Genomic DNA, 10,806 nt, shown 5'->3' on the forward strand with positions numbered 1-10,806 from the left:
TTACAGTGTCAGCATCAAACCTCAAAGAGCAGTGTGCTGTCCTTGCACAAAACACCAGAGTGCCCTCTGGTTTCTTCCAAGCCCATTGACACCCAGATAGAGCTCCTACACGAATAATGGCAGGCTGCTTAAGTAAATAGCTTTAAATGCTTAAATAAGCCACTGACATACCTGTCTCAGGCAGCATAACCCATCCTCCAAAGAGCTGCTTATTTTGGCTTTCTGTTTTTTCATGACTGAAATTTTACATTCTTCGAAGGAACATGTTGGAGGTAGATTTTATGCCCACTTCACTTTTCAAAAAATGGGAATGTAATATTAATTAGGAACATGAACAGCTATTGTTCAGAGTGACATGCAAGGAGGAATCTGCACAGACAGGGGAAAGCGTTCCCTCCACACCGAGTCTCCAACCTCATCCTAGCACAAATGTACCATAGACCTCACCAATGCAAGGGGCTACTCACATCAGACACAACAGCATGTTCAAGTCTAAGAGGGATGAGCTCATTCCACTTAGGCATCTCACAACCTGAAACACAGTTAGACACCCAGGCTCTTTTAACCAGTAAGGTAATGAAAACTTATAACCTTAGTCACTGTCAGGGCACCACACCAGCCAGCAGCTCCCCTACCTGGGCTGAGCTGAAATGGAGCTCCCAAGCACATGGGCAGGATGTGGGAGGTCCCAGGTGAGGCTGATCAGGGCCATTATCACCTGTCAGTCAAGGTGGCATTGCACAGCCTCAGCGTGGATGAGAGTTACCTTTGGTGGATTTTGTCATTATATACAAGGGTTTGTGGCTGCTTCACTCCTCAACAGAAAGCTCTCATTATCAACAAGTCTGAGAAACAGACTTCTTAATGAGCTGAAGTGTTTAAAATCCCAGAAAGTGTCTTCTGAGGAAGACAGACACCAAGCAAAACATGGAAAGGAAGATAGCATTAATTCATACATTTGCCATAAACCACAGCTCCCAGAGTAAGAGTTTAGCCTTTAGACACTGTGACATGCTCCAGAAGAGAAACAGCGTTAACTGCAAGTCTTGTAAATCTTCTGTAAGTGCTCCTTCCCACCACTCAAGCATCAAAATAGCTCCTGGATTGAATAGCAAATATCAAGTGACAGCAAAGATCAAAGAAGTCTGCAAAAGGGAGAAGAGAGAATTTTAGATGTAAGTGTCAGAGACAAATTAAAGCTTTTGCATTACTGCAAGGGCAAAGCTAGATGCAGCTACAGAAGGCATGGAGAGCTCCAGACCATGAGCTGATGGTATTTAGGAATACCCTAGGGAACTGAAGCCATGTAACTAATTACCTAATGATCAACACAGAACACCTTCCCTAAAGTGCCTGCTGCTGCTCAGGTGGGACAAGGAGCTAGCTGGACCTTGTAGCTAACCTTGCCTGAATTGTATGAGTCTTCTTGTCACCTGCCCTGGATGGAGAAGGCTCATAATACAACTAGCCCAGAAGAGCTTTGTGTGGGAGTTGGTGGTGAAGAGTAGAAGTTTTGTGCCTTGGTTATGTTCTCAAAGGACCTGTTTCACATGTCTAGGCCCAACAATGCAAAACACCACAAAAACAAAAGCCAGGTCCCAGTTACAGCTTTGAGGTAAGCAACACCCAAACAGATACTCAAACATATGCACTAAAACATATTAGCCAAACTTCTTGGCCCATTGCTACATTTTTAGGTGGCTTATAATATACCTAGAGCTTCACCTCTCGTACCTGGTATGGGAGCTATAGCTGGGAAAGCTGAGGGATTTTTAAGTTTTTCCTTATCTTCTCACTTAAACAGAGCTCTTCCCTGCATTCCTCTTATACAGAATACGGAAAACCAGAAACTCTGACAACCTATCTAGGTCCTCACCTATAGGACCAGTGTTTTAAAATACAAATAACGAATCTACAGCTGCACATTAAAAGAAAAAAAAAAAAACAACCCTAAACAGACACAAAAAACCCTAGCACTTAACCACTTATAATTAAACCCAAGAGGTTTGTCACCATAAGCACAACCTTTTACTAAGTTAGGGAAGTAGCTTGCTCAGCTGTTAAGAAGCAGAGGCCATATACCACAGGATAATGTAATGGCACCCACAAAACTATCATATTACACTGTCATAGCAGAGGACTTGTTGTGGAAATACACAGCAGACTGATTCTCCATTTTATTTGAAGATACAGCCTGTCTGTGACTTGTCAGGGCTTCAGCTAATCCTACTGCCTAGACAAGGCCTTAGATCTTGAATTTTATATTTAGGAAGCATACCCTTGAATTGGTCCATCTACAAGACCTGCATCCATAATGGGTAGAACATGATAGTGCTGTGAAACCGTTAGGAGTAAATCATGCACAGCAGTGAGACATTTCATGTTTCCTCATTATGTTGTGCTATCGCCTCCTGTTGCTGCACTTCACGTTGCTGGCAAATTTAGTGCATACTCTGGACTTAAACAGCAGATCTTCCTCCACAGGAGAGTTCAGGCATGCATCGGAGGGTGAGGAGATGAAGTGAGGCCAAGAGCAGCCAGGGATATGAATCACAGGGCAGCAATTCTGCAGCAGCAGGCAGGAGAGCTGCAGAGCTTAAAGGAGGCTGCTACCACCTGCTGGAGAGAATGCAAATACTCAAAGAAAAAGAAGAAACGGAACGTTAATTTAGCCATTTCGGGCAGGAGTTGGAAAGCACTGCTCTGTGTATGGTCAGGTTACTGAAAGTGGGCAAAAGGCCTTGTAATACTTGCGCCCTCCCTAAAAAAACCCCAAGCTTCTGGAGTTGCAGACGAGGAGGATCTAAATTGTTTCTTAAATGGCTTTCAAAAAGAAATATCTGCAAAACCAAATGCAAACGCAAAGCCTCAAATACACATCTTTAAAGTAAATTTTTCTAAGCTCAGCACATGACTGAAGCACCGGACTCTTCACTTGGATATTTGGGATTGACAGAGCTGCTATAGAGACCTGAGCTGTGACGATAAATAAGTAAATAAACAAGGTCACCACTGAACATAACCATGTTTTGGATGAGCTATGAAGCAGCAGCCTCCTGCAAACACCCAGCAGTAGCTGAAGGCAGCAATATTACAATGAAACCTCAGATCCAATGTTAATAAGTGAATGAAACATAAAATTTCTTCCTTGTGCCTGCAGGAGAGCACAACATTCCACACAGATTGATTGCTTGGCAAGGGCAGAAGCCCTTTAGCCACTGACCTGAGGCTGGCACCAAAGTAAAGCACAAAGTCTGTCTCCACAGGCCATGCTTGGCGCTGCCGGGAGGCTGTTGGTACCCCAGCCTGCCTTTGCAGGTTGTACAGCTGGCACAGATCCATCGTGACCCATCGCCTGTCACAAAAACATGGTGTACACTCACAGCAAGAGCTGTAACTACTTCTCACTGCCTTTTCTAGCAGTTTCCAGGCCTTTGATATAGGTGAGCTGCAGATCATGCCATAGGCTGAAATACCCCCTGCTCCACAGGGACAGGAACCCCAGGGCTGTGGGAAGGAAGGGGGGATCCTCCTGCTAGTCATTGCCTTTCTGTATGCCAGCTGAAGCCTGATGATGACGGCAAGCCAGCTGAAGGGTCTGAAGACCCAGAGAACAGCAGAAGTCACCATTCAAAGATCCTCTGCTAAAGACTCTTTACTGACTTTTCTGTAGCATGATGATTTGTTTGAGTCTATAAGCAGCAAGAAGGTGGGGACCAGCTACTTCCCATGGTCTCATCTTCAGCTGAACCCTCAGTTATCAGATCAGGAGATAACACTCATTTCTGGAGAGCCCTGTTTACAGCCACAGTCTTGGGAGAGCCTGCCAGTGCTACCACAGCCTTGAGACAGCAGCGCTGGCAGGAAGGCAGATAGCAAAGGGAAGCAGTCTGTCTGCCTCTGATAGAGAGTGATGGCATTTTAGAGTAGGGACCAGAAAACGTATGCTCTCTTCCTGTGAGTCTCTGGGTAAGTTCATTGATGCTTACATCTGAAGTACCTAATTCTCAAAGATTTGCATGGAAATCAGGCAACTAAATAAATACCTTCATGAATTGAAGCACAAGTCTCAAAGCACTGAGGTTCTCTGTAAAATTGAAATACTAGTATTCCCTTTCTCCCATTCTTTTTCATTAAGTTATAAAATTCCCAAAGCAGTGCTAGCTTTTTGCTGTTTGTATTCACGCCACAAAGGGGCTCTGTTTTCAGCCAGCGCTGTAATTGCAGCAGCCGTGTGGGAAGCTCTTGACTCTCCTGTGCCCTCTGAAGCTCTTCCTGCATGAAGGTACAACACATAGACTCCGTGGGGTCAGCCTGTCTAGGTGCCACAGTGTCCCAGACTTGCTAGTCCATCTACCCAAACCCCCTCTGTTTACCTAACAACTCACCCACAGAAGTTTGTTTCTCAGCCTGCCTTTACATGTCAGAAAATGTATTGCTTTGACCTCAATGAGCCAGCCCCAGCTGTGCTATATTCCTTTTGCCTCATTAACACTTGTGCTGCCCTTGAAAAAGAGAAGAATACCAAGTGGTAGCATAGTGGATGAGATGGGGAGAGGGGTTAAGGCTGCTTTTCCTCATAAGGGATGAGGCTGTTAGACTCTTCTGGCTGCAGCTGCACCAAACACTTACAGACCTTTACACTCCAAGGTCGTTGAGGTTGACCAGTTTTCATCCATATCCAACAGAAGCACCTGGAGCCAGGAGCTTATGGCTCAGGATGCTCCCTTTACATACTTCACACACCGCAAATTGTGGCAAATGTCCTCCCACTGTAGTGTTCACCATCTATGCAATGCTCTGAGCTGCTCTCACCTGTTTTGTGGCTAAAAGAGCCCAACACGGGCTGTCCAGGTGCTCTGTGTCTTCTTGCTCACCAGTTCTTTCACCTGGTGAGTGGAACCACGCTGGGGCAAGTCTGAGGGTAACAGATTCAGTGCTTAGAGAAGTGGTTAAAAGGCCTTTGGGCAAAGGCACACTTATTTTACTGAGGGACCATGCAAGGGCAAGCAGCTAAGGCCTTCACTAACTTGTGAAGAGGTCCTTACAGAAGCTGAATTTCCTTTTGTGAGGCAAAGAAATCACAGGGGAAAATAAGAAAACACCATCAAGTCAATCTTAAACCCAAAGTCACGCCTACCTCAGCACTCCAGAAAGGGGAGCCACTAACCAGGCATAAAATAAATAGGAGGGGTCAGCATACAGAAACTATAGAAACCAGACAGGACTAGAAATATTTACAGTGCAGGGCGGAAAGGAATATCACTGCTCTGCCTGGAGCACACGGCCAGTTGGCCTGAATGACAATTTGCCTTTGGAGGATCACGCTTGCTTTTGCCAACTGTAACTCTCATGTTTGCCACCAGAGGACACCAAATCCCTACATTTTCACTCCTAAACACTACGTGTATCCGGACCCTTCGGCTGGAATTGGGGAAAAATGTGATGGCAGTGGAGCTGTAGCTCCAGTCCTTCGGAGTGGAAGCCCAGGCCAGGGGATTCTTGATGAGACCTGTGGTTGTCCAGGTGTACAGCCACACAACAGGAGCTCCATCTCCTCCCTTACAGTCAGAAGCCAATTTCAAGCTTGCATATTTTCAGCAGCTGCACGCTTTCAAGACCAGTAATAATACAGAAAATATCAGTGATTAAAACCAATGCTAGATGATCAGAGACCAAAAGCCACTGCCAGCTGAACAGATGCTCTTATTCCATACTTCCATTGAAAGACCCTTCCAAAATTCACAGCTTTGCCAGGCTTCATCCTGACATTTCAGCTGAATATTTGCACGAATGCCATCAAGTGCTAGAGGCCTTTGTTTTTAAGACAGAAAGGCTGGGCTCTGGAACCAGCTATGGGTGCAGGCATGGGCCTGTGCATAGGATTTTCTGAACAATTAATCTGCACATTATTATTTCAAGTGATCTCAATAAATTGCAAAAGCTGCTCAGAATCAACTGGATAAAATTCAATAAAAACACAGCAAAGTACTGTGATTGGGAAGGAGAAATTAAGTGCACAAATGAACGACCTGGAATAATTGGTTAAGTAGCAGTACTACACAAAAGGATCTGGAGGAATTAGAGTGGATCATGTAGTGAGTCAATGGTATGCTGCTATTGCAACAAAAACAAACATTTCTTTTGGGATATGTTAATGGAGTGTCACAGAAGGTCATTATTATGCTTTATCCCAAAAGAGTACTCACTGATGCTAAACGTTGTGCTAAATTTGGGGCACCAGCACTTTCAGAAAGATGAAGTTTAGAGCAGACTAACCAGCCCAACAGGAAGCTTAAGAAACCCTGAGTAAAGCTGGATGGACCAGGGGAGCTTTTTCCAGGAGAGAGGAGGAGAGTGAGGATGGCCGCTCTGAACACAGGGGCCTGTTCTAGCCAGCAGCAATTATCATGCATCTGTTTTCCCTGTCAGCTCAGAAGATATGCAGAGGGGTCTCAGATCAGTGTGGAATAAAGGCAGACACCAAACCCAGGGCTAGTTTGGGTTTCATCTCAACAGGCATCTCTGTTTTTCTTACATAAGAGGGAAGGCATGCAGGTGGGGGATGGGAGGGGTCACAAGTTTTGATGTGACTGTCAGTGACAACCTGGAAACTTGCTTTCTGGTGAGGAATGGTCCTTTTAACACAACAAAGTGGCACACCCAGGAGTGCATACACAGACCACACCTACTGGAGCCAGCTTCCACAGGGTTGTTTGTACAGCAAGCAAAGGAGAAAATAAAGATTGGACATGGAGCTTCCTTTTTGCCCATTCCTTCCCCAGGTCAACCTGACCTTATGAATAATATGGCAAGGCTGTTCACCTATTACTGCTTTCTGTGGCTCCTGGGGACCTTTGTGGTCTGGCTAGTATCACAGCTGCTGTTAGATTCCCACCCCTTAGACCTGGTTTCCACCAAGCACCTAAACAAATTTGGGCACATCCCCATTCAGCAAAGGCCTTAAGCACATGCTTAAATTTAAGCATGAGCTTCAAATGAAGTGTGTGATCAACAACTTCTGCAAATAAGGCCTTAACCTTAAAAAACATAGATAAAACAACTTTTCACTCTAGCTAAGTTCAAACACCTTCTTCAGACTCCTTCAAATCGAGTCTACCACCTCTCTGACACTGAAATAGATGCCTTGCATAAGAAGACTCTTTTGCTTCCTCTCTGCTGTAACTCATCAGCTCTTCCCTGCTCCGGGGCACGTACCTCTAGGGACAGATGAGATCTATTCCTGTTTGTTACTATGCAGAGCTAGATCTCAGCAGCAGCGATAAAGGCCCTTGCACATCCTAGCTTGCTTTCTGATACTTCCCTTTTCTCTGGAATTCGTACTCCTCACCCACCCTCGCTCCCTTCCCCCTTCCCCGTTTGCTCATAGTTCTGGAAAGATGACTGAAAGCTAACTAATGAGTAAGATGCTGCTGCACGTCATCGCCTGTCTGCTGCAAGAAGGGGTGAACAAGTTCGTTTGTCCACAGGTTAAAGTGAGGTTGCCATCCAAACAAAGAGCATGTAATTGGGAGACCAAGCAGTGGGAAACCTGCCCTCTCTTCTCTCTTGTCTGGAGCATTTAATTTCTCTTGTTTTCTTCATTGCATACACCACTTTATGCCTGCACAGCATCTTTCAAGCAAGGATCTCAAAGGGCTTCACAGACCTTAATTAAACCTCATAAATCCCTAATTGATAGATGAAAATTCTGAGTCACAAAAAGGTGAAGTGATGTGCTCGTGGTGAAACAGTGAGTCAGTTGCAGAGCTTGGAGCAGGCCTGTGGTGATCCCAGTCCAGTACTCAGCATCATCCCCATTAGCCAGACTTTACAGAAGACATAGATCTGTTTGGAGAGCCAGTTCAGCAGCTGCCTGACTGTTGTGGTTTAACCCCAGTCAGCAACTAAGCACCAAGCAGCCACTCGCTCACTCCACCCCATCCAGTGGGATGGAGGAGAGAATCAGAAAAAAAAGTAAAACTCGTGGGTTGAGATAAGGACAGTTTAACAGGACAGAAAGGAAGAAAATTATTATTATTAATAATAATAATAATATAATTGGAATATATGAAACAAGTGATACACAATGCAATTGCTCACCACTTGCCAACCAATGCCCAGTTAGTTCCCGAGCAGCAATCCCCCCTCCCCCAACTCCCCACAGTTTATATACTGGGCATGGCATCACATGGTATGGAATATCCCTTTGGCCAGTTTGGGTCAGCTGTCCTGGTTGTGTCCCCTCCCAACTTCTTGTGCCCCTCCAGCCTTCTTGCTGGCTGGACATGGGAAGCTGAAAAATCCTTGACTTGGTATAAACACTGCTTAGCAACAGCTGAAAACATCAGTGTCTTTTCAACATTATTCTCATACTAAATCCAAAACATAACACTATACCAGCTACTAGAAAGAAAATTAACTCTATCCCAGCTGAAACCAGGACACTGTGGCAGCTCCCAATGGCTGTTCAATCACTGGTGGGGAACAAGCATCAATGGCGCTTGGTACTGCAGTACCCAGAACTGGCTAAGAGTGGAGGCCAGGTTGCAGGAGTACCATATAAACTGGGAAGAGCCCCAACCACCCCACTCCCCACTGGCTGCAACTCCAAAGCCTGCCTGGGGCCTGGTTAATGGCCATTTCCAAATCCCCAGGCAGCAGCCACAGGACAAGGCCAATCCCTCTGCCCTCCCAAAATGGCAGCCTGGCATGGGATGGGTCTTCATGCCCTGATAAATGCCTGTAAGGGCAATATCAGAGCTGGCTTTAGGCTGGTGTGGGGGCCCGCCATGAACCCTCGGGGGCACAGTGTGGCCTGTACCCGGGGGACCCGGCCCACACACCTGAGCCAGCTCCTGGCTGTCGGGTGGCCCCGGGCAAGTCCCTTTTCTCCTCCATTTCCCTCCCCAGCCTTTGTTTTCATGTCCATAGCATGCAGGCTCGGCAGGGCAGGGACCCTCTCAGCTGGGTGTTTGCACGGTACAGCCCTGGACAGGCCTTGGTGCCAGGGAGCCGGTCCCTCTTGGTGGACATCGTCACAGTCTGCTTTCCAATTATAGAATTGCAGTGCTGTGACCGTGTTTAATTGTCTGAGTTTTATAAACACTAAATGGCCTTGGCTGACGCCCGAGTTAATCATCCCCTGCAGAAGCGACTTTGGCTGGCCAGCTCCCAGCCGGCCCTCACCACACCCACCAGAAAGCGTCAATTAAAAAAAGACGGGAGAAAATAAAAATGCAGAAATGCAACTTAAAAGATGATGCTGCATCTGAGGAAATGACACATAACTCCCTTCTGTCTGCAAGTGATATGTGATGCCACCTCTGAGCTGGGCTTTCCTGAAGGCACCAAACAGCGGTGGCTCTGCTCCTCAAACCCACCTGCCTGCAGTGGGCAGCACAAGCTGCCCACACCTGAGCACCGCTTCCCACCATCCCAGTGACTGCCCAGACGAGGGTCCGATGACGGCAGAAGACCTGTAGCAGGACAAGCAGTTCAATTCACCTACTGTGTCAAACCTATGTTTCTTTCCTTCAGGTTTTCCTCCCTGTTAATATCAACAAAGAAGAAAATCCAACACAACCCACCTCAAAAATGCAAACAGAATGAAAAAGCCCACAAGAGTAAATAGCCAGGGCTTTTATGTTAATGCAAGAGTTGCTGACAGCATCAAAACAAAGGAAAAATCTCTGGGTCAAATTTGCAACTGATGTAAATAAGCCTATTGAGTTTCAGTGAAGAGCACTGACTTTCATACAGTACATGTATATGTACATACGCTCCCCTCAGCCCCCTCCGCTAATGCACCCCAGCTCAGTGGCACAAAGGACACTGGAAGGGGAGCAGATGACGCTTCAGTATAATTTGTACATATGCACCACTAAAGCTTGGCATTTCTATTTCAAAAAAAAAAAAACCACACCAAAAAAACCTGGGCAAGTGCACAGCTGCAAGGCAGCCTGGGTAATTGTGCAATGCTGGGAACTCTTAGGTAGTTAATAATTATACTCAACCTTCGGTCTAGTTCCTAACAACACCCCTAGGCGTGTCGCTCTTACAGAATAAGGGCACACGCCCTGCTGTGTCTCCTTGCTTAACAGGAACACAAAGTACAGTAGTAGGAGGTGTTTCCTTGAACTCTGAACAATTGGACATTTAAGGATTAATTACTGTTAAGGAGCTTTGGACTGGCAAACACACTAACTCAGCTCTTGGCTGCGTCTCCCAGCCAAGTTCTCTCAGTCATCCTAATTAGAGATTCTGATACCATCTTTAATTATATGATCTCACATGCTTTTTTTTTTCTTTTTTTTTTTCCTTCTTACACTGAACCCCTGTCTCGTGCAGCACACCGAGCAAGCAGAGCATGGAGGGGTGAACTGGCGGTGAGGAAGGTGTCCGGCTGGGAGTCGCCCCCCCTTGACTCACTTGGTGCAGCAGTAAGACCATGCACTGTTAGGACCCGAGGTGGCTGGGACCTGAGCTCCCTGCATTGCTGAAAACACTACGGGTCTTTTACAAGAGGAAGGAAAGCGTCAAGCCTGCCACAGCTCCCTCACTGCTGTGGGCAAGATGGGACATATACTGTATTTGTTCAGTATTGACTGCAGCCCGACTAGAATAATCCTGCGCAGAGCGGTATCCCGCGCCAGCCACAGTGAGTGTGTGTGCGTGCACATGTATATACACACACACTCTCCTGTACACACCTTGATCTTGTTGAAACAACAGGAGGAGCATAGTGCGTGTTATTAATTTTTTTCACCTTTGCAAACACTGCATTGCTGGGGCCATGCTCCTGCG

General features: G+C 46.2%; 1 protein-coding gene across 1 annotated transcript in view; it reads right to left on the reverse strand.

The window, feature by feature from the left end:
* The window catches only part of PLB1 (phospholipase B1), an 89,524-nt gene extending 86,182 nt beyond the window's left edge, over nucleotides 1-3,342 (reverse strand). Inside the window, exon 1 of the mRNA XM_052806643.1 lies at nucleotides 3,224-3,342. Within this exon, the coding sequence (XP_052662603.1) occupies nucleotides 3,224-3,342 (119 nt within the window). The remainder of the gene's footprint in view (nucleotides 1-3,223) is intronic.
* Between the last annotated feature and the right edge of the window lie 7,464 nt (nucleotides 3,343-10,806).

The sequence above is a fragment of the Harpia harpyja genome, chromosome 13 (assembly GCF_026419915.1).
Source record: "Harpia harpyja isolate bHarHar1 chromosome 13, bHarHar1 primary haplotype, whole genome shotgun sequence".
NCBI lineage: Eukaryota > Metazoa > Chordata > Aves > Accipitriformes > Accipitridae > Harpia > Harpia harpyja.